The sequence below is a fragment of the Lagopus leucura genome, unplaced genomic scaffold, assembly GCF_019238085.1.
Source record: "Lagopus leucura isolate 7727_CA_CO unplaced genomic scaffold, USGS_WTPT01 Super-Scaffold_1, whole genome shotgun sequence".
Taxonomy (NCBI): Eukaryota; Metazoa; Chordata; class Aves; order Galliformes; family Phasianidae; genus Lagopus; species Lagopus leucura.
The window spans coordinates 11,321,857-11,346,376 of record NW_024962250.1 but is presented as its reverse complement, the minus strand read 5'-3'; the positions used below and the strand labels follow the sequence as shown (position 1 = coordinate 11,346,376).

Below are 24,520 nucleotides of genomic sequence, written 5' to 3'. Positions count from 1 at the left end.
CAATAGCCAACTCTACCAAAAACATAATAAAGATGCCCGTAGCTAGAGAGGAAAGAGAGAAAGAAAAAAAGGTTTGGACATTAGCAACGGCACCAGGTGTGCTCTGTGGAGGGAGCTTGGGATCCTGCGATACCTTCTGGGCTCCTGAGAAGGCGTGGTAGAAGCTAGAAACATAGGTCATGATGGCTTTCTCGTCAGGACGGGCAGTTCCAACAATGTCTGTCAAAAAAAACCTCACGTTAAGAGCATAATCAACTGATGGGAGGAATGTAAAGGAAGGGGAGAACCACGACTGTCCAGGAGGCCTGGTGGAGTATATGCTTGTCATAGCAACTCTTGAGAGATTCCCAGCCTTCCCCAGAAGATATGTCTCTCTCAGAAGTCAGGATCACCCCACCCTCAAGAAGTAATTGCTTCTGGTGTCTGGCCAAGTTAATGCAGTCATATGTCAGCATGTCTCAAATCAGAGCACATCCCTGTCCTGAGAATATTACTGCAAATGTTTGGTTGAATCAATCCAAACTAGCAACGAGTTGGCATGGGTTTTTATAGATGTATCATACTGCAATTCCTTCATGAAGTTCTTCAGGAAAGATCCTTTCTCTCTTCCATTCAGTGCCCTCATCCTGCATTTCAACACAATGATGATTTGAATTTCAAAATGCCCTTCCATTAGTTCCAGGAGAAACTCAACACCTCCAGAGATCAGAATTAATTGCGTAGAGGAATGTGTATTAACCCCAGTCTGTGAGTGAGGAGACTGATCAAGAAAGAGCAATTAGAGCTCTCGTAAGTGACCTTCATCATCACTGTTAGATTTGCTGAGATCTGAAGCTAGATACACTTATTTTGAGGGTGGTTTTAATCCTACAGAATAGCAGGAAATGCTCCAATCTACTCCAGAAACCTCATGATCTTTTGTGATCTCAACATAATGAGAATAGGGAAAGCAATTCATTCTTGGGGATGGAAAACACTGCCTAAGAATATGAACATCCTGATTACTGAAATACACGTTGACTGGGTTCAGTCATCCTTATCCCATCTTTCTCTTTTGTTCCTCTCTCTCCTTTAAAAAAAAAAATCCTTTAATTGCTTCTACTGCCCAAATCAAGCCTGAAATAAAGCTTCTAACATTGAAATTAGATGGCTTCAGGTGAACAGCCCCCAAACCAGTGAATTATTTTAGGCTGTTGTTTACACTTCAGAATTACAGTCTTTACAGTCTATTGCCAAGTCAGTCCTAACAAGGCTCAGAGAAGTAATACTTGCTGTCCCGAGTGGTCTCCGGGAAGCTGTCACAGTCAGTAGCAAAAGCACCTCTGAAAAACATGGATTTCTCCCATGGTCCCAGTTAGTGAGGGATCTTCAGGCTCAACACATTCAAGTAGTCAAGAAATAGTTTATAAAACTTGTATTACACTCCCAAAAGAAAAGTCAACAGCAGTGTCAGAAATAGCTCAGAAAGGAAAAAATTCTGGAGGCAAAAGGAACACAGTCCTACACCATACATTATCTCTGTATTATTTCTGATTCTTGAAAGGAAACACTTTAGTCAGCTGTGGACACAGCCAGTTGTTACTCATCTCTTCCTAATGAATCATCCCCAGGTTAAAATCTCCAAAGGTACCAAACTGAGACAACTGAGGGGCATAGAAGGAAGAGGGAAGCAGAACATATGATTAATCCATTGTAACTTTTTTCCCATACATTTAGTAAGTAATGATGGAAGGAGCACTCAGGCTACGGAATTCTTGTGCAATACAAATCTACCTAAAATAAATGGGAAATTCCCTGAGAAAAAGCAAGTTAACACCCACTGCATGTACTTTACCTTCTGCATCCAGCATCTTGGGGATATCCAGATATTTTTCAGCTACATCAAAGGCTGTGTTTAGATTAGTGAGAGGATCATCCTGAGAATAAAAACAGAGCCACAGAATCAGCACCAACTCATAACAAGGTTCTCTCAACTCATAACACTTCTCTCAAGACAGAGCAATTGTGCTTGATTTAGTTCAGGTAACTCAGCTGTCCAGACAAAATTACGTCTCCTCATGTAGCAGGATGAAATAATTAGCTTTCTTTGGAAAGCAGAGCCTGGAGATTCATGATATGATAATAACATAGAGTCTTTGCACTCGCAATGAGAAAGAATAATACACTTCGTCTTGAACCTAGTTTAAAGTTACATTAGCTTCACATCACACAGACAGTAAATGGCCATATCACACATTTAGATATCATGCTTAGATTAGGTTTTCGTCTCCCATTTTAAAGAACTGCAGAGCAGCGTATCTGCTAGAACATCTAAGCAATACTAAAATAGTAACAACATCTGCAATGTGTGCTGTCCTTAGCTAGTGCACAGTTTGTTGAACACCAGTTGAGTGGGAGGAAGAAAAATGTTTTAACAGATCTCTACAAAATAAATACAAAAGTACCCATTTTGTCTGCGTATTAGTCTTCTCCCTATGCACTGCACAGGACTTGCCATTTCCCTTGTGTGTTTCTATTTTTCTATATATAAACTTTCTGCTGTGGCAGAATGCACTTCAGATACAGACATCAATACACAGTAATCAAATTCTAAACAAAGTTGAGTGTGACATGAGTCATATGACAAAGGTAAGTGGATTTTAGAGAGCTGAACAAGAGAATGTGAAATGCAGATGTCACTGGAAATGAAAGACCTCTGCAAATTGCTCCCAGCATTCAAACATAACTATCAGCAACAAGACATTTAATAACTAGTATGAGACCCTTGCACAAGCCTGACTCCTATAGTCTTTCTGAAATTCCACGGATGACAAAGGACATTTCATTTCTCATTTCTACTGTTGAGAGAAGTGGCTCCTGCTGGAAAGTAGCTGTTCCCAAACTGCTTGCATTTAGTCACCATGTTCGCTAAGAGGATTTCAGGAGGGAGGAAGGATGGAATGTCTCTCTCCATATTGTCAACTGTGACACACAAAATGAGTCCTGCCTTAAAAATTAGAAAATAAAAAGTATAATCTTCTTATATGAACCTTCTTTCTAAACCAGCATATGCATTCTGTTTCTTTTCTATTTGAGAGTATGTGCCTTCAGTTAGCACTGACTTGGAAAATTCAGCTGTGCCTGAATTTCAGTCAATAGGAAACGATTTGAACCAGGCAGCATGAAACATGAAGTTAGGCAGGCCTGGGCAGACAGAGTGTGGGCATGCAGGAAGATTTCTTTAAGGCAATAGTCACTCGGTAGCCCTTGGATTACAGCTGCTTGAAACTAGGAAGTCAAGCCCTTTTGAAAAGCAGTTTGTTGCAGCAGATCCCCAGGAATTAATGCATGCTTCAGCTTGGCATCCCAGAACTATTCATGTTCATTTGGATGAATGTCTCTAGGAGACAGCAATGTTTCACCTACCAAAGGAAACCACAGGCAGAGGCCATCCAAACAAACACAACCACTGATTCACACTTAGTCCACTGGGACAAGCCAATATTAAGTGAGAAAATGTTGCACACTGTGATGAGACCAGCAGCTGTCATACATGGTAAAAGCCATCATTTCTCAGCACCACAGAGAATTTGATCTCTACATAGTATCCTTTCAGTAGTGACTTCATCAGATATATCTAAATCCACCTTTTCAAACCTTAGTGGCGTAGCAGATTTTACATATCCTCCAGCCATAAGAAACCACTCCGTGCAATGGAATTACGTACATTGGCACCAGTTCAACACCAGCATACTTGTCTTCTGCACATGCTGTGGAGAAACCACTAAGAATCCAAAGAATAACCAAACCCCTTACCTAAGGAGTTGAGACTAACTGGAATATAACATACCTTGCTTAGTACATATAGACAAGCCCTTAACTCCATCTAGCCTTAGAGGAAGGAAACATAACTGCCTTTTTTTCACTCAAGTGAAAAGTTCTCACAGTCCATGTGCCATTTTCTGCTTCTGTAGCAATGTCATCACCACATGTTTAATTTCAACCCATGCCAACCATGAGTCCACAACATTACTAACCCCCCTGAGAGGGTGCCTAGTATTACTAACCCATACTCCTTAGCACAGCCCCATCTGTGCAAGCTGCCTGAGAAGCGGTCAGCCTCTCCTAGAGGAAAGGGAGGGGTAAACTCACTGCAGATAGCTTTCCTATCAGTCTGCAAGAAACAACATCAGAAGCAATGTTGCCAAAGGTTAAAAAGAAATTGTAAGCTAAAAATTGGGAGAGGTTTCCTGATGGGAAAACTTACTGGTCTTGGGCATTCCTAGAGGAAGGGCTGGAAGTCTTAATGTGTGGGAAACTGAAGACTCACCAAGATGATGCCAGCTGACTTCTATTTCATATGTAAGAGAGATGTGTGATCACACAGTCTCTCGAGAAATTAAGCTAAAGATAATACTACTGAAAGCAAGCTACCTAAGGCCAAGACTTGCTCACAGATGAGCAGAGATCTAAGCCTGAGCACAGTCCTGTTACCTCTGGGAATAACTTCCCCCGCATGGACTGTGGAGCTGCTCATCACAGAAGTGATGTTCTTTGCTGCAAAACACAGGTTTCCCTGCGGCCTGCCCAAGCCTAAAACAGGGTCTTGAGCCCAGGGAATTCCTCTGTACACCACTACTTTCAATTCCACACCACTGTACACCAGCTATTCATTATTTCAAATTCCACCTTTCAGTCGACTCCCTGCAAAGAGGGAAAGACAAGTGAAGACTATAGCAGTCTAGGCGTTGTACAGCAGCACTCCAGCACTAGAGCTGCAGGCACCATTTAGTGACCCAAAGGAAGCAGAGCAAAAAAAATAAAAACAAAACAGAATCACTCATCCCTATTCCTTTCACAGCTCAAGCACTGACTAAGATGGGGTTCTCCAGAGGTGCCTCAGTTCCCAGGCTGCCTACATGAACACAGAAATAGAGTCAAGGAGACATGAAGAGGAGCAGTAACTTGGAGGCTGTCGCTTGATCCACCAACAACCTGGAAATATATAGTTTTCCATATAAGAATTATGTTGTTTTAACTGTGGCAGACTACAACCTTACTCTGAACAAAATGCCTACCTGGCACGTTCACTGCTTTTGCTGACTAAAGACAACCACAGCTCCTCCTCTTTGAGCACAACCCTAACTCATACGAGGAGTCATTTCTCTTCCTCCAGCTAGTCCCAAGTCCCCTCAGCACACAAGGTTGCCATGGCAATTATTGCAGTGTGATAAAAAAAAAGTCTTCTATTAACTAGCATTCAGGAAAGGAGATGGAGGAAAATCAAGAGAGTGTCAGCACTTCTTATATCTGCCAGAGCTGAAGACATTGGGAAAAAAATCCTGCTAGTATAATTCATGTCTTCAGAAACACCTGTAAGAAATTCATCCAGCAGCAATACATAGTCCACATTTCTAGATGGACTGCAGTACATGGGGGAGTTTGAGCCACCAGCCAACTGCAATCAGAGCTAAAGGCTAGGCTCTGAGCTAAGTTCTTCCCAGCTGTTTGCAGAAGACCTTAGTTCTGTAGAGTTATCAAACATGCGTTTAATCTCATGCCTTTAAAGCAATCTAGGCAGAACAAAAATAAAAATGACACAGTAAATCAAAAGACTATAGGAGGGCAGAAGGAGCCTGAAGAAGGATGTGATAAAGGCAAGCGGAGCACAAACAGTGCCAGTTCCTTTTATCTGACTCCAAGGAGGACAAATCTCTTCCCATCAATATTGATTTTCATTAGAACAGTTACATTGCCTTTCACCTTAAAAGGCCCACAGATAAAACGACAAAAAACCTTTCATTTTCTTTCCCTATTCTAGTTTTGCTCGGACTTGGCTTAGAACTTTGTTGGTAATGGTGGCATTTACCCAGTTGGGTTTGTCAAACGTTGCTTAGCTGCTCTTATTTTCCAAAGGTCAGTCACTGAAAATGTAGTTAGTTCTAATAATTCTCTTTTTTATTGATGCTGTTTATGTAAACACATAGAGCCTTTCCACTCCATTTATTCATCATATACTGACTCCAGACACTAAAATTAATCAGATAATATAATTGACTGCTCTGCAAGATAGTAAAGATCTAAAAGGTTATTGAAAAGCAGATCAGGCATTGTATAATTCATTGCCTCAAGGATGCAGCTAAATTTGATTAAACCATTTACATATTGTCCATTTGCACAGTGATTCAAGAGCCCAGATCTATTAGTGATGGGATTCTATGCTTATTTCCCTATCTAGTTTTGAGCATGACTGCACTTTGTAACAGCCAGCCCATGAGATCCGATGGCCATGCATATCAGCATCAGTAATGCTCTTGCTGAGATTTCACTAGACTTGTGTGCGCAGACACAGTAAAAACAGGACCTAAGCAAACAGTGGGAATGCAAGAAAGATTTGAATCCAGTTTGCTCTGCTCTCACTAGGTCAGAACACTGCTGGCAACACAAAGTACTGAACATTTATTCTCATCATTCACTGAACAGTCTTGTTTCCAAGACACACAGGAGACAAACTCTGGAGCAATTAGATGCTGTGTTTCCAGTGGCAATTTGTAAAATAAAATTGAGTGTTAAGGCAAATACTTTTCTGGTGCTTGGCATCTGCATGCCAAGAGATATCCTGCACTGCAGATGGCTCAGTGCTAAGCTGGAAGCATGGGACAAGCATCCAGTGAGGACACCTCACTGAACTTTGCACTTGATCACCACATAACAAGTTTCAATGCAGTTCTCAGAAAAATTAAGTCTGATCTGACTTGCAAGGCTGTGACATTAGTGCAGAATTAGATTCCCATTTGAGTGACTGAATTCAGCTGTGCTAATCAGCTGCGACTGGAGCACGTGCAGTTCATTTGAGGCAGTCTGAAAGCAAGGAAAGTCAAGCAGGCAGCTCATTAAGTTCACGCTTCACTGAGAAGTCTGAATGTTCTGATTCATCCCTCCTTCCTCCCTCCTAGTCCTGCAACAGCCAGCTTATGCTGAAGTTCTACAATTATCTGCTTATCAAGCTAATTGTTCTCCCTCTTCGTTTTCAAAGGCCAAGCATTTGGTACGACAAACAAATTGAGCTGTACCTTTCGCAGCTTCCCGTAATCAATGAGCTCCGGACGATGTCTGTGAATTAAAGCGCAGAAACCAAGGCCATCTTTCCAACTGTGAGAGAGACAGAAGAGAGCAAAATGAGAAGGCTCAGCCAGGGAGAGACACGGTGATGGGCAGGAGCGTGAAGGAAGACACCAGGATGATTAATCACGGCTTAGTTTCTAGCTAGCAGTGTCTCTCTAAGTGCTGGAAAGGATTTCTTTCAAACCTACAGTAATCTGCTGCAATTAGGACTTGCCCTTTGCATTGTCACCTCCTTTATGCCAGCTCTCTGCTCTGAATGTCTACTATACTGGGGAGCATGCAAGAACAGGCACAGAGCTTGAAAAAAAGACCATAGGAAAAGGCAGACTGAGGAGGAAGGGAATGACTACTGATGTCTATAACCAGCACTATACAAGCCAATGCTTTGCCTCCCAGCCTAGTCTGGATTTCTGAGAAGAACTGGAATCAGAATTTCTCATTTCAATACTTCAAGGTTCTAAGGCATAAGCAGTCTTGCTTAGCCTGTTGCATGTAAAATGCTTTCAGAGGACTTCATGCTCTAGAGTTTACAAAAGCAGCACTTGTAACTGGAATGAGGAATTGGGATGTTGGTACTTGGATCCTCCCATAACCTCTGCTTTTGATTTCCTACGTGTCTCTCTGGACTTCTTTGTTACTAGATCTCTCGAAGAAATGCAGTTGCATCAGGAACATTGTTGAATGTAGCAAAAAGACATCTGAAAATAACACAGATGGTAGAGCTGAGTTCTTGCCTGTTCTCACCTGATATGGAAGTTTTGGATGTTTACATTTTTGTAGGGGGCTGTCTTCCTCTGACACCATAACAAAAGTCCTTCTTTAGCAGATGTCTCTAATGAAAGAAAAAATGCACACCAATCAATCCATTTTCTCAGAGAGCAGAAGCATATGCTGGATACAACCAACTTCTCTTTAGGAGAGACAGCACTGAATCACACTTTATTTAACTTCATTTGTCAGAAAATTCCTTGATGAAGAGTCTACTGGAATAGTGTTGATATTTTATATTATATATATTATATATATTATATATAATATTAATTTAAAATATATATACAATATACATTATATATATTTATATTTATAGTGTTATTTTCTTAATGAGGTTCTGTAATAAAGAAACGGTGTTTTGAGATTAGATTTGTAAAACTTGTAAAAGAAAGGTCAATTTTCAGTGCAAGTCCTTGCATCAGCCTGCAAGAAAAACAATAGATTCCATCATTAAAGTTGACATTCCTTTGACATTCCATCTTTTTGAGCTTCTCTAAATTATCTTTCAAGAAGAGAAGCTGAAAAACTCTTCTCAGCATATCTGAGCCTTGTCAGAAATGCCAATGAGACCACAATGGCAGCTCCCTGGGATCTCCCAGCGACATATGTACAAGCATATTCTGAGCCTTTAAAGTGGCAAAACCACGTGGCAATCCCAGGTTTTTGTTGCTTAACTGTCGTTGGGAAGAATTGAGATTTACCTTCAACTGAGATATCCTGAATGGCAAAACGAAGGATGATGGTCCAGATCATTCCAAGAGTCATTTTAACATTGCCATCCACAATTTCTAGGGGGGGAGAAAAAAAAAAAAAGGGAGAGAATTAAGAAATAGAAGGCATCAAGTTGCAAATGCAAATCCCAGTAAAACGGAAGCACTGGGAAACCTTCCCCTTTGCAGAAGTGAAAACTAGAATTCCAGCTAAATTTATTCTTCTCTGCCTCCCCAGATATTCCAATGGTGCAGCACAGTCTTGTGCAGTAGTACTCACTAATTACATTGGCTCACCTGCATTTACTACTGAAAACAGCTGCTGACACAGAAATAAGGACCAGCCTATAGCAGTATATTTCACCTTGAGCTGGTTTTGTAGTGTGAACAAAATAAAACCAAGAAATACCGAATTTTTATTTCAAACAAACCTAAATGGTCCAGATCCTGTGTAGGACCTCTTTCAGACATGTAATTGCCAAAAGACACAAAAGAGCATTTCTCAAAATAAATGCATCGTGCTTGAAGAGGAAGCAAAGACTTATGCTGATCAGAGCATATTATAAAATAAGATGTCAAGCAAATTGTGTTTTATTGTTCACTGGACTCTGCAATAAAACTCATTCAGGGTCAACAAGCTTGGAAGGTTTAGAAAGCAACTGCTTGCACATGTGAGGTATAAAGGGATAAAGGAAAAAGGTTCTAGAGAAGGTGCTGGGTGGATGCTGACCCAGAAAGGGATTTCTACTGCATGCAGATGAGGACCAAACAGCCCAAACTGCAAGCAGCTGCAGCTGGGTCTCAAGATTTGATCCTCAAAAAAATCTGTGCATATGATATTTATTCAGGTTATAAAATTTACAGTCTTCCGGCTTTTTCAAATTGTGAAAACAACTTATCTATCTTCTCCTAGCCATTCTCTGGTAGTTTCCTGAACAGCAGGTGATGTTTCAGAAGCAACTAGCTGGTTACAAAGATGTATTCAGTAAGAAAAGGGTGAGAAGTAACCTACTGTTTGAGCTAGAATAAAGCAAGTCCTAACAACATAGCCAGAGACCGTTTTTGTAGTACTGTACACACCTCTGTGCACTGCTTCCATTAAGCAGAAACACATCATGTGCCAGGGCAAGCAGAAATGTGTGGTATAAGCTGCCCCCCATCTGGATTCTGTCATAAAAATAACAATACTTGAAATTTTCTAGTTAAGTTGCCTTGTGATTTTCTGATGCCTGTGGTGCAATTTCCAGTGTAAACTAGAAGGATAATTTCTGCTGTGCTTTGATATACATCTGCATTAGGGATTTACAAGTTTCAAAGATATAAAATTAGACATGCTAGCTTGCATTACTCTGGCACACCTCTGTGTCCATTTGTTCTTGCACTTACAGCTTGGTGTGGCATCGGTTTGCTCAGTATGAACTGGCCAACAGACTTTTCACTGCAGTCTGAAAGAACCACGGTTATTTCTGGCATGAAAAATTATGTTTACTTGTTGATAAATTTTCTAAAAAATGACTTTTTTACAGGTATTTTGGGGTCATGGAGTTGTATTCAGGACTGATGTAAGAACATATCAGCGATGGCGAGTATATTCAGTCCTGCACTTTTTTGCATTCTCAATCCCTCCCATGAAGCACCACAATCAACATTACAAAAAATCCTTACCATTGCTAAAAATACCTGAGGTAGCACAGCTAAAATATAAAAGAAAGCATCCATGTTTTCACTTTGTTTTGTTCAAATGTGGAGATGTAAAAACAAATAAGCAAATAAAAAATAACACTTGTGAAAACCACAGCCGTTGGCAGGAGGACCCTAGAGTCTATCTGAGATCTGAAAATAAATTTATCTTTTTCTTTTAATGGAGTAGATTAAAATCTGATGGCAACACTTCAATGCTGAAAATGGTTTATGAATACTAATACATCAATCAGTGAGCTGGAACAGGTAATTGATATTACTGTTCCATGTATTTTAATTGGAAATAAAGGTCAAGACACTACATAAAACCAGATGGTGTTAAGTTGCCAGTGTGGCATTAGAACTCAGCGCTATGCTCTAGTCATGTTCTCAAATTCCCATTTTTATGAAGTTAGTTGGTGGAGTTAAGGTGGAAAGTGCCCTTTCTCTTCAGTCCTCTTTGCAAAATTCATGTTGAAAGAAAGATGTCTGCTTCCTGCTCCCGTGTCAGTTTCTTCCTTCTGTACCAAATCAAAGATGCTCTGGAAGAAGCCCGAAGTATTTCCACCATTTCATCTCTACAGATCACATTCTTTTTTTTTCTTGACAAATAGAAAACTCACCATCTACCAAACAGATACTGATGCAAGTAAGATTAGTGAGAGATCCATCCTGGGTTGCACATTATCCTAAGTCCTTGTCTTCCTTTTTATCTTTTAAGTTTTTTTTTTCTTCTTTTAAATAGAGTTGACATAATTGTTATTCTTTGTTAGAAGCAGGCAAGCATTTCTCATTTCCAGAGCTAGAAAACTTCTCCCAGCAACCTGGTTACAAAAAACAACCAGCTTGTTCAGAAAGAGCCATGTGCTCTTTGGCCCTGACTCATTCAGTTTCCCATCCTTGTATTCCTCGTTGACAACCTGTTTTTCCTGAGGATTCATTCAGTACCCTTTGGCTGGTGCCAGTCTCTTTCTAATACAATGAATAGAAGAAGCAAAAGTGAAAAACAGGTTTGCACGGAGCCACCTGCTTCCTGGTGATGATGAAAAAATTTCACAGAAATTGTTAAAATGTTGAACTTAACACTACAAAGTTGGAACAGTCTAATGCTTATTTAATTGAAGATATTCTCTTTGCTCCCTCTGATGTAAGCAACACTCAGTTAACGTGAGAATAGTTCAAGTATGCCATTAAAAAGCTAATAGACAGAATCTTCTGCTTGACTGCTTTCTAAGCACTCTTCCTATGCAAGACCTTTGCAAACATTCTCTGAGTTTCCTCCACCAACAGCAGCAGCAAATACACGTTATTAAAGTGATCTACATTCAACCTGGGGGTGGATTGGTGCTGGCTAAAGCTGACAAGGCATCTGCATCCACTAGAAGGAATTTCTTGCATCAGTGAATACGCTTCCACCCAGCTCCTCCTATTGCTCCAGAGATCACAAACAAAATATGCAAAAATTATAGCACTCTCATCCATTTGTTTGACAGCCAATTAGGGGCTTGACAAATGTTCACTCCTTAGGAAAAGACTGACTTGCTACATAGATGTGACTTATAAAATGCCACTTCAAATCCAAGAAAATACAAAATGAAGAAAATGAAAAATACAAAAAGGACCAGGCTTACTTTTCTATGGCTGGCCTGAACAGTTAGAACAATGCCACAGAAACTGATAACCCCAACTGTAGCTAAAACTGAAATGTCCATAAGAGCACAGCACCTGGCTACCCCATAGAACAAAGGAGTTGCAGAGGATCAACTACAGGCAGGACAGCGTTAGGATTTCAGAATTAAAGATATGTTGCTAGGGATGGTCCAGTCAGATTCCTGACAGCTTGCCGGCATTAATGATGGAAGTGTGCCTTTCAGCTCCCTAATTGCAAGTGGGCAGAGGATGGGGGCAAATACAAAGCTATGTTTCACTCACTGACATGGAGAGACCTTATTTTTCCTTCCTTTCCACTGCCCAGTTGTTCAGGAAGTGTTTTGTTCAGCTGAGATTTCTGCAATTGTTAAATTCTTTATGCTTTATTTCTCTTTTCATACGCAGGTGAGAAGAGGGATCAGCAGTTATCTCTATGTTGAACTGAGCTATGTCTGTATAAGAAATCAGTAACTTTATATGCAGATTAGAAGTGTAAATAAAACAGTCACAAGGTCAAATACTTAACCTATTCAATCTGGTAAATCCTTGGAGCATTTGATCCCAGTATGGAATTGATTACAGTGAAAGATAGCTCTTGAGATATCAGATGAAAAAGAGATCTAAAATCAGATGAAGAAATATTTGAGAGCTGCACCATTGAGGCTAGACCATTCCCTGATCCTGGTTTACACAGATCTGTTGTATACCACAACTGCTGTAAAAAGCAGCTCTTAAGCCTCAACGCTTATTCTGTTTGCTTAGTTCACTTTCCACACATGCTGCATGTAAGAAACCCTCTTCTACTCTGGTTCTCATTCAATAGGACTAAGCTGCAAAGCTTGGCTTGTAAGCAGCATAGAGGGATCTTCATTTAACAAAATGCAAGAGAAATACCATGGAAACATTATCTCTGGCTTTAACTCTGGTTAACCATGGTTTTGCAAGGCTTAAGTTGACAAGAGAGTCTCCCAGTGGAATTCTTTCTTTCTAGAGCTTATGTTTTAACTACAGAAAGAGAAAAAAGGAGAGAGGAAAAAGAGAAAAAAGAAAAGGAGAGAGAAAAAACAGAACATAGATGGCCAATGCCATTTATCTAGTGTACACAGAAAAGTCTGGCTGGGCTGCAGACCTTTCACACAAAACTGCTATCTGGCAGATGGACACCCAGAGATGGAGCATCCTCATGGTGAAGAAGTGTGCTGGCCTAGCCAGAACCCTCATGCTGCCACAAGACAGCTAGTTTTCCCTTAGGGGAGAAAACCTCCTAGACCAGTCCTGCCTGCCCGAGGCATTTACAGCTCATTTTCTTGGCACAATGTTATGGCCACCTCATTGACTTTTACTTTCTACTTTGCTACTGTGCAATGTCTTCTCAAGGCCTGAATATTATACTTTAGCATTCACGCTCAAGGAAGGCTTGTAATTCCTTCAGTGGATGGAGCTACTGCCATTCTGTTCAAAGCAAAAATCCATTTTCACAGCTGATGTGTAATTTACCAGGTACACAGCACTTGGATGGAGTGAGCAGAAGCCCTGCTGCAGGCTTATGCCTCCTGCTGACAGCCAGAGTGGGCTTAGCTCAGGAGCAAAGGCAGGTACTGGGCTGGGCCCCTCTCTGGGATCATGCTTGCACAGCTTGAGCTTGCATTAAAGTGCTCTGTATAAGCACCAAAACTTAACATCAGTCCAAATTTCAGTGTTGTCAAAAGCCAATTCATCAAGGTGATCTATTAAAAGCCAGACCTTTTGGGGGGTATAAGGAGCCCGTATTTGGTTCACCTCACATTTGTATGGTTGCATGGGCACCAGAACAAAAGAGAAGCAGGAAGGTTTGGCAGAGCAGATGAGATCACAGTTTAGACTAAACTAAATCATGGTGGCTATCACAGAACTGCACCTCAGAGCCTATTTCTGAACAGGATAACTGCTATGAGTCAGTACTGAGTAATGGGGCCCTGGAGATCATTGGTCACAGAGCCTTTTACTTGTAAGTGATTTGTAAGTGCTGGAAGCGTAGTCATAGCTGATTCAGGAGAAGAAAAATCCAGGGGAAGCAGAGGAAAAAGGCCAACTAGTGCCAGGGAAACCAGAACCAAAAAAGAAAGAAAAAGGCATCAGAGCAATGCAGACAGGTTTTACACATGCCCTAGGCTCCCACAAGGATATGAATGCCTGTCCAAGATCCAGATGACAGTTGTCTTAAGATGGGAGACCTACATCTTCATGTCCAACTTCTAGTTAAAAGGGGTGTCATACTGACACGGAATACTGAATCAAGACACTGGACACATCTTGAAAGGGCACAAAATAACCATACTTGTGCTTCTGTGCCTACATAAACAGTACTCAGGGAAAGCAACACCCTAACTTGCTGTTGTGGGAAAAGGTGAGAAAACTGAAGGGAAGTTCTGCATGCAAGTTATACCAAATCATTTCTCTCTCTTACATTCATCTCTTAAGTGCCAGACCCTGTAAAAGAGCATCTCTGCAAATTATTCTGAAGCCTTCATAATATTACAACTTTAAGCTAGGGTAAATGGAGTAAAGTAAACACAAACACCTCCAGGGGCTGAGGTATTCTGCCTGATCTCATACAGAACCAGCGGACCACAGAGGACCCGAAGAGTCTACCTGAGGCCAGATCTCAGAACAACACACCAACACTGTGCTGACCTCCTGGACTATAAACAGACAGATCTCGACCTTGTAGTCCTACAACTCTGACAGAAGATGAGTGCTCGTTCCAGAACTGTACTATGGGCTCATTTCCTGGCTGTCAAGAGTTTCCATGGAGAAACCATGTATTTCCATCTGTAAGATGGAGATAACAAACCCCCTCATTTTCCATGGTCACTGTGAAGGCAAACCTAGAAATACCACAGAAGCAGAGTGTCTCCACAGCAACAGTGACAAAAGGAGTTCAAAGGCAGAATGCAGACAAAAGTCTAGAGCAAAGGAAAATGAGCATCATAAAAAGACAGTCCAGGTCAGATTACTAATTGCTAAGGTTTATAGAAGTCAGAGCAAACTATCTTACCAGCCTGCAAGCCTATCTGAGTCTTGCAATATATCTACAAACACCTGTCATCTTTGCCAGAAAAACAAAGATCTTGCACAGTTCCATGCTGCACAATCAATCTGCAAGCTTATTCTGAAGGCATCCCCAGTGCTGCCCACAATGACCTCTGCACAATAGTAAACAGGCTTCTAGCCATAGCACTCACAGTTCTAGAATGCACAAGAAGAAGCCTGGACGTGCTAACAGCTGAAATTTCTGGGATCCTTTACCTGTGTTGGTGGTTGGCCTTAGCTTTGACCTATGAGATGCCCTACAGCAAAAGGGGATCTTTCCCAGCAGCTCTGCAACAAGCTAAGTATGAGCAGCTGCTCTATTTCAATTGAGAAAAAAAGCATCCTGTTTTCCATGAGTTGTGAGAACTCATGGAAGAAAAGAAGGAGAAAAATGACCAATAAAGGCCAGGAGGGAATTAAACTTCGCAGCCTGTTGCAATCTACCAAAGACCCAACATGTCCCTTTTCTACTGCCATGGTTTATTTTACAAGAACATGGTAGAGCATAGAGCAGTCTGGGCACAGCTTGGACCCACACAAATCAGCTAGCTGGTTTCTTTACCTTCTGCTCCAATTGATACTAGTTTGACTCCTTTGCTGGCAATGAAATCCAAAGCCTTGTTCACGTTGGATATTTTGTGCACTCGCATTTTGCCTCTTTCAGGCTTAGCCAAACGTTCACCTAAGAAGAAAAGAGAAAAAAAATTATTAGAAAATAACTCTGAAGCCTTTCCTCTCTTACGGATGTTTTCCCATCCTGGTGGCACCTACTGCTCAGAAGGGCACAGGGTAGACTTCCCTGCATCTTTTTTTTTTACACTTACTGCTAAGCACCCCAAGGAAGAATCGGATTCCAGATAGTTTCATAATTGGGGACTTGTCAACACTAAATCCTTTCCACTGTAGGTTTGTCTCAGAAGTGTCAAAGTGTTTGTAGAAATCTTCCAAAACCACACTGAGCCCAACATTGAAAAATTAACCTCTTCACCATTAACCACAGATAATGGTGCCTGGAAAGGAAGTTAACTTCTCCTCCTCATGAAGACAAGTGAGCAACTCATCTCCAGTGTTTACAACACACAACTTACAAATCAAATCTCTTTTCCTCAGAATTCCCTACTGTCAAATACCAGGATGAGCTTATACCTCGCTTTCTTTTCCCCAGCCAGGATACAGACCTTAAATCTCTCTAGTCTTTGCACCAAGTGGTCACAACTGCACCTACTAGGAAATAAAAATCAGTTCTGCAGTGAGCAGCTCTATAAGGACCATCATCTCTATTCCTTTTCACTAAATGCATTCAGTGTATTTCTAACTCTTTGTCATGCTTTCGTACACAACAGTATGCATTTTAAATGCTTATAATGAGGCAGAGAGGGAAGCAGCGTAGCTCTGGGATAACTGAGTGAGTCTCAGAGCACACACCAGATTTTTACTGGAACTATGCTGGAAAACTTGGAAAAGCACTTTCTTGACCTTCTTTATTTAAAAGAGCTGCATGAAAAGTTGTGCTCTTCTTGATTGGCTGCCTGCAACTGCTCTCATGGCCTGCTTTTGCTCATGCAAACCTAATACTGAGGGTAAGCAAATTAAAAGCACAGACAAATGGGCTTTTCAGTGGAATCTCTACTGGAAATATAGACAGGACATCAGGAGGCACCTATATGTGACTCACATAACCAGATATCAAAAAAAGCAGCTCAGGTTTCAGATCGAGGCTCCAGAATACAATAAATACAAACAAAATGCAAGGTTTTGCATTCTGAAGAAGAAGGTATGGAATAATTAAAAAGAGATCAAATGGGCAAGTTCAGGCAAGTAATGTCTCGGATCCAATTCCAAGAGCCTCCTGCTATATCCTGAGCATGAATATTTAAATCAACGTGAGCTGACTCAAAAGCTTTATTGGAGGCTTACGGGTGAGAAAGAAAAGCATTTTTTGAGCTCATTTTTTTCATATTAAAGTGGATGGCTTGTTTCCTAACAAAGGAGGGAAGAAACTACAAGGGAGAAAAGCAGATTATCACCACAGCCATGTCCTCAAAAAGGAAGAAGTCTGCAAAAGAAAATCCTTTACTACTGTAGGCTGGTGTCAGACTTAAGGATAAAAGCAGACTCACTTTCAAAATGATATCATTTAAGTAAAAAGATGTATTTACAGTACTAGTTCCTTCTTAGGATTAAAAAAATCTCCTTCACTTTAATGGACCATCAAGTACATGTCATGGTGTGTTGCTTTCTTTTTCCATCTGGATAACGCCAGTCATCGTAAACTGAAGTGGAAGCACTTTTTGTGACAGCTTCACAATGTCATTTTAACAAATGTAGTTTCAGAAAAGACTTAAGCTGATTTATGCTGCCAAACGTCAACAAATGGCTCGAGTCAGCTAAAAAAATAACTGTTTTCTTTAACTGATGTGACTGCAAAACAGAAAAATGAAGGAGGTTGGATTTCAGCTGGAACAGCAAGCTGATCCCATTCACCTTGTGGTTGCATAATGTGTACTGCCCACAAAGGGAGGGTACCAACTTACTCAGCCTAGGGCTGGGGAGGGCAAAATTTCTCCCTCTGACCACATCAGAGTCCAAGAGAAGCCAGCAATGCTAGCAAAACTGCAGTCTCCCTCTCTGAAATAGTGCAGTAGCATATTTGTCTTAAAATAATTTTTGGTCAACTTAGAAAGTCCCTAAACCCAATGGCTATTGCCTTCAGTCCTGAACTTTATTACAAATTTAGATATTCAAAGCAAAGCTTCATATGGTTCCATGCCATGCAGTAGACATTAAAATCTGCATTAGAAATGCAGAAGCCTGCTAGAAATATGTTCTACTTTCATCTGTTTGCATTACTGCTCTATTTTTTAGTACTTCTCCCAGCTCAGACAATGGAAATGGCCTACTCACTTCCATTCTCCAGTTCTCATGTATTAGTCCCAAGGCTGTTCATTAAAGCCAAATAATGCAAGGAAGTGTTGGCATAGACGTTGCTTACAGCAAATCTTTTTAGTAAAAATTTCAGTCCTCCATTCTGTTTGGTGGAAAAAAAAAGCCTTATGACTTTATTTTAAAGTAGTAAACACACACAGAAAAGGCTCAGCCTTTTCAAGTCTCGTGGTATTTTTAAAATGGCTTTGTCAGGGAAAGGAAACACAGTGAAAAATGAAAGTGTATCATACTAGGCAATTTCTGTGGGGCCCACCTGTTACTTCCTAGCACAGAGCCAACAGGATGAGATCTGCAGTGCTACTGCTCCCCCTCGCTCACCTCCAGGCCCACTGCCGAGGAGCAGGTAGCACTTGGCTCTGCCCGGCTCCGTGCTCCCATGGCTGAAGCCTCCTCTGGCTGTTGCTCTGCCCATGGCTAAGCTGGCTTAGAGAAAAAGAGTAGTGCAGCAATTCCATACCTGCCAAATTCCTGTCAGCAGCTCCACAGTTCTCCAAAACACAGGAAAAGGAAGGTGTGTGGAGAGCCAAGAGTTGAGGGGAAAGCCAGAGCCTGAACCAGAAGACTAAGGGCTGTCTGGAGCCTCTCCCATTTGGCAGGCCATCAGCAAGAGCCATGGCAGGAGCATGCAGGCAAGCCCTCGCCAACAGGGAAGGCACGAGGAGGGGACTCATTCCCCTCAGGCAGCTCCCCAGGTGCTGCTGCTTCACAAGACGAAGGTCAGAGGTAGGGCCAGCTGCTGCAAAGAGGCTCCAGGAGAAGAGTAGAAAGGATGCTCTGTAGCCCGAGGCCTACAGCAGTTCCCCACGCCTTTGCCTGCTGGTTACACTTGTGAGTGGGCTCCCATCAGGACAAAAGCACTGGAGGGGTAGGAGATGAGGACAGGATATCAAACCGTGTGAGGTATGAGATCTATTGTGTTATCAGCCAGCCTGCTGTACTCATCCACCATCCTCCATTCATGTTCCCTTTCCCTATCTTCCTTCTCAGCAATCAGAACGAAAGCCATTAGGGCCCATCTGGCCCAGCTTCCTGGCTGCAGTCCCCCCTCTGGAAAGGAATAGATCAGCAAAAAAATAAGCACAGAAAAGTAGGACTCTGCCTGCTAGCTTCTCACAGACACCAGACACTACAGGAGCAATGCTCTGAACTTTGATCCCTTCAAACTACTGGCACGGGCAAAAGCTCAAAGGTATTATCTTATATCCATAAATTCTCAAGAGTATACACACTGATAGCATCTTTGCAGGAGATGGAGAAGGTTAGGAAAAAAGGGGCAGCAGAGGAAGGTAGTTTGAGTGCCTCTCTCACAGCAATTTTACTGCAAAACACACCAAGAAGCTCAGGGATGCAAGTCATAGAGTTGCTCTTACTGACTGAAAGCCATCAGGAGAAAGTCTGAGCACACAGCCCCAGTTTCACACTCTTATCCCCCATGATGCCTCCCACAGTACTTTAAGGTATTTATTTCATCAGTACATCAATAGGAATTATTGCTTATACAAAATAATCCTTGTTCAGGGAGATATCTGTCAAATAGTGGGACATTTGTGATAGGGAATTAAAACAAATCTGACCTAATTTGGTCACCGTTTTTATTTCAGATAGTTTTCTGGGATTTTGTTTTGCATTCATTTTTTGGGGTTTTTTTGTTTTTTTTCCTGAAGGCCTGAGCACTGAGCTCAGATTGAAACTAGAATGGAAAAACTTCAGTCACAGCTGAAACTGAATGACACAGAAGATTTACTGGTCTGACTTTCCTCTTTCAACAACTTCCATCCTATTCTCACTGTCATGTGGCTTTGGTATGATTTGCCAGTGTAGCATTCCCACACTCTTTCCAGAGCTGCTTCATCAGCTCTGCCAAGGAGTGAGAGACGTTGCCTGAGTCTTCACAAGAGGCTGTGCATTCCTGGCGAGTGGAGGAAAGCCGAGAGGCAGAAGCAGGAATGCAATGGGCAGCCTGCACAGGCCGTGAGGCTTGGAACACATTCCAAAAGCACATTCATGGTCACTGCTGGAGACAAGATATTCGTTAGAGAGAATTTGTTCTGAATCAGAAAGCAGCTGTTCTTGTTCCAGCAAAATCTACAGCATTAGAGCCCTTGCTGTCCCTGTTCTACAAGAAAAGGGGAAGACAGATTTCAGAACAGAGATGCTAAGGACACTTGAGAGCACCATACACAACCTCTCTCACCTGAAATGACTTCCAGAAGTAACATGAGTTTAAGACCATCCCTGAAATCTTCCTCTATGTTCTCAATCTGTGTCCCAGCCTTGCGGAGGTGAGAATTACACCATGCTGTAAATGTCTAAAACACAGGAAAGAAGAAAAAAAAAAAAAAAAAGAGCAGTCAGTAATCTTCCCAGAGGCCAAACAGCAGTTCAGTATTGAAGAAGTGCTGCTAGGGGTACTGTGATACAGAATGAAACACCAGTTAGATTATCACCTTTTTCCGTCTTACAGAGCACAAGTGTTAGTATATATATACCCAAAGGAGTTGCAGGGTGCACTTATGCAAAAGAAGTCTGATAGATTCATGGCTACAGGGTCTTCCTGATCTTCTGGAAGGGCCTCTAAACTTTGTGGTTGGTTTACATCACACTGAAACTTCTAAGGTATGCTGAAGACTCACATTATTAGGGACTCCAGAGGTGTTAAGTGACGCACATTAACATAATATGAAAGAAAAAGGACAACAATATTCCAGACCTCTTTGTCTCTAGGTCGGTGCATTATAAACAATGATTTTATTTTTTTCTGTCAACTGTCTCCAGTCTATTCCAATACCAAAGGCTGCAACCTCGGAGGGGCAGAGAACTCAACTACACAAACCACATCCCAGTAGCATCGGTCCTGCTGCTGCCTAGCATAGCCCACTGCTGAGCAGGGCCTCTCTCCTGCCTACCTGTTCACACGCCCCCTGCAGCTGCAACAACTGCTTATGTGGAGAAGCAAATGCTTTCTGAACCACCCATATTCAATATTCATATTCAGTAGAAGCACAGGTCCTCCAAAGGCTAACAGTAAGCATTACCTATGCTACTGTCTAGCAGAGCCCCAGATCCCCACAGCTTGACTGCCTCTGGCAGAGGGATCACAGCCACTCCACAATCAGTGATATGATGCAGGACCACGGCAGTAATGTGTTTGAAGTGGAGCAGGGCCTGAAGTCCAAATTACAACACAGTCAGTGGCTTTCAGGCCAGATAACACCCTTTGCGAAATGCCTTCTGACCTCAAGTGCTCAGAATAAGAGAATCTCTCATATGAGAGAAATGAACTTTGCCACAAGTGATGACAGCACACATTTTCTGTGGATGTGCTCTGTCAGCGTTTGTTCTGAGCAACGGGCACATGGACACTGCTCAGGGACAAGACGAGCTCGTCAGTTACGAGATCCAAGCCTGGGTTTAAATTTGTAAGTGACATGAGAATAGAAGTTATCTCAAAAGTGCCAAAGCAAGTCTGAAAGAGAAAAGCTAGTGCTACCATTGGACGGTCAAATATAAAACAATCTCAGCATGACATACCCTCAACCAGAGGAATGAAAGAGCCCAGATTGGAGATGCAGGAGTTTGAAGCAAAAGAACAAGGGCGGACAAGTTTGTCTAAGTACTAATGAATGAGCTTCACAGTGTTTGAACAGGACACCAAGCAAACCTTTTCCTTTGTACAGATGGATAACCCTTCAATCACTCCTTAAATAGAAGGGTGAGGTTACTCAAAACTTAACCAGCTCCAAAATCTCCTACCGCAGAAAAGGAGGTCTTCCCTCTCTCTTAAGAAGTACTTCCAGAGCCAAATCAACTCACTGACCAGTGAAGAACTGCTTGCTTCCCCTGATATGCCAAGTCTCCTGCTGAGCTAGTGTATGGAACAGAGTCTGGCAAGACTCTGCAAGAGGAAATTGGGCAAAAATGGAGGGTAGAGCGGACCACAGCACTCCTGCCATCTTAGGCTGTTGCACAACAGCAACAGGAAGGACCCTGCTGACACTGAAGCACGGCACGCCAAAAATTCAGGAATGCTTCACCACTGCTTACACCATGTGCTGGAATTCAAAATAAAGACCATCCCAAATGGCAAAGAGCATCAAGGCTTTTCTTATTTTTCTAGAGGTTGGTCTTCCTGTGTTAAACTGCTTGCATTCATGCTTACACAGCTGCAAATAGTGTAGAGCAGAGTGTTTCCTAGGAAGAAGCATGACTTAGCAGCTGCTGGGCTTTACATCGTTGTGTTCTGGCCTTGCTCTCTGCTGGGGCTCTGGGACAGGGCAGGAAAACAGTGCAGCTGTAAATATTTTCACGGCAACAGCTCTTTGGATGGGTAACATGTATTGTGAAAGTCTGGGATCTCCATTTTCAAGATGGTCTGGTTTCCTTCCAGATTTGGAAGATTCAAAAAAGAGTAAGTCATTAAGTGCCTTTTATCGCTTTTTATTGTTATTCCCCTGAGAAACAGAAGCGTGGTTTGTTTGTTATTATCAGAACAAGAGTGGCTTTACTTGTGAATAGACTCTGCATCCTGAAGTACATCCTTTCGGTACTACTTTATTCATTCTACCACCTGCACTGTCTTATGTGAGAAGAGGCTCATTTACTTGGCTCGTGTTTGCAGCTAGGCTCCTTCACTCCCCCAGAGGGCAAATGAGAGCATAGATGTTTTCAAATGCTCTACCAAATACAGCATCAAAATATGAGAGCAAGTTATGTCAGGAAAGTCATGGATGCCCATACACCTCCCCCTCACTTGTGAAAGCAGAAAGAGGAAGATACTTACAGTTAGTCACTGGCCCTAGTTTAAGATCTACTTCACAGGCCACCAGACGGCACTTTTATTTCTTGTACGATTTCCCTGAAGACAGTTTTCTTATCTATCAGCCTAAAGCAGATCAGAAATCTCTGCTCTAAATCATGGATAAGCCCAGCAAGAGGCCCTGGGCCTCTTTTTGCACATTTTGAAGAAAGGGGTGACAGGGTTTATGTTGCCAAGAAACACATTAAAACCAAACCACAGACCTTCTAAACTTTGCACTGTTATAAAGTTTGGCCACATAACTAAGATTACTTTTACTGGTGCAAGAGTCCCCTGAAGCTTGGTGGAAAAACTGAGAGCCAGCCTTCTAACTGTACTGCTGGAGCCACCTCCACCATTCCATGTGGTACCCTTCAGGTCATATGTAAACTCCCTAACACCACAAACAGTACAACAATATATGGAAATGGCAAGAAACAGCAGCTCTACGTGGATGCATTAGGCCATTTTACAAGCAAGCCAGATTATGAATGCTTTTAATAAGAACGGGCATTTATAGCTATGGGATTCACAGAGTACTCTTTGCAGACCAACCCTCAGCAACATCTGTCAAAACAGAGTAAGCAGGAAACTGCTTTACGCTACATCTGCTGCACACGCTGCTCAGGAATAAAATACCTTCTTATTTCCAAGTAGTAGATTGGAAGGAAATGTGACAGACAGAAGAAAGAAGGCTGAAGAAATGTGCTAGAAAAGTTGGAGGGGGGAGTAGGAGAAGGAAGAGCTGAAATTTCTGGTGTCCACTGAGTCTTGCAATCCTGGCAGTCTTGTTTGGAGTCATTTTTACTGACTTGGCTTCATGCAACTGCACAAGATCCTTTTTGTTATTCTAGGAAACTTACTGAAACCACCCACTCGCCCCATCCACCTCCTAGCACCAGATCCCCTCCTCCCCACACCCTTAGTCACAGTGGCAGCGACCAGCTGAGCTGCTGAGCCCCTGTGCTGCCTGTCTCCAGGAGCGAGGGCAGAACTGCAGTGCTGAGCACAGGCATTGCCCCTGTAGCCATGAAGTCACACCACTGCTCTAAGCATCAGACATTTTTCCTCACTGTCTGCAGGTGCAGAAGCTTGGAATTATCTTCATGCTTACCTCTGGTTCTCTGTCCAGAGGAAGAGAAAACAAATACTCTGTTAACCTTGTGATTTAGGAAAATTTCACAGAAATGGAAAACTACTTTTACCAGTAACAGCATGAGAAGACGCTGCCATGTAGATTTTCTTCATGTGAATCCCACACCATACATTTTCTATGGTAACCTTAGCAGAGGTGCAGACAGAGCTGCGTTTCTTGGCCCCTGGATCTTTCCATAGACTGGACACAGAAGATCCCCCTAAAGATTTGTTTCTTGTTCAATGCTCACAGTGAAGGAATGCCCTAGGAAGAAGTATGTGTGCACACATGCACTTATCATTGCTGCTCTCTACCTCCCCTTGTTCCCATCTATAGCTACAATTTGTACCTTTCTGGTACCTGAGTGGCTTGCACAATATTCCTGCAACTTGGGAAAGCAAGACAGCAAGCCAGCATTTTAAGTTTAGAGACAGCTTTTGCTGAGAGTAGCTATAGTGAGCTCTTTGCTGCAAGAAAACAGCCATAAGGCACTTCAGCCTCAGAGCAATTTTAGCAATGTAAATGTCAAAGCTACCACAACCACATAAATGACAGTAAAAAAATAACAAATGGGCAGTTTTATCTCTGTGTGGCTGTGACAGTGACATTCCAGCTTTATCTGACCTTTCCAGATGCTCTTCACTTCTCTCCTTGCTA

General features: G+C 42.0%; 1 protein-coding gene across 3 annotated transcripts in view; it reads right to left on the bottom strand.

The window, feature by feature from the left end:
- The window catches only part of ACTN1 (actinin alpha 1), an 80,497-nt gene that overhangs the window by 24,803 nt on the left and 31,174 nt on the right, over positions 1-24,520 (bottom strand). For all 3 annotated transcript variants that reach the window (XM_042872170.1, XM_042872153.1, XM_042872160.1), the window contains exons 2-8: positions 20,128-20,242; positions 15,550-15,669; positions 8,577-8,663; positions 7,849-7,936; positions 7,053-7,131; positions 1,835-1,916; positions 134-219 (exon numbers count right to left, since the gene is read on the bottom strand). In XM_042872170.1, the coding sequence (XP_042728104.1) occupies positions 134-219; positions 1,835-1,916; positions 7,053-7,131; positions 7,849-7,936; positions 8,577-8,663; positions 15,550-15,669; positions 20,128-20,242 (657 nt within the window). The remainder of the gene's footprint in view (positions 1-133; positions 220-1,834; positions 1,917-7,052; positions 7,132-7,848; positions 7,937-8,576; positions 8,664-15,549; positions 15,670-20,127; positions 20,243-24,520) is intronic.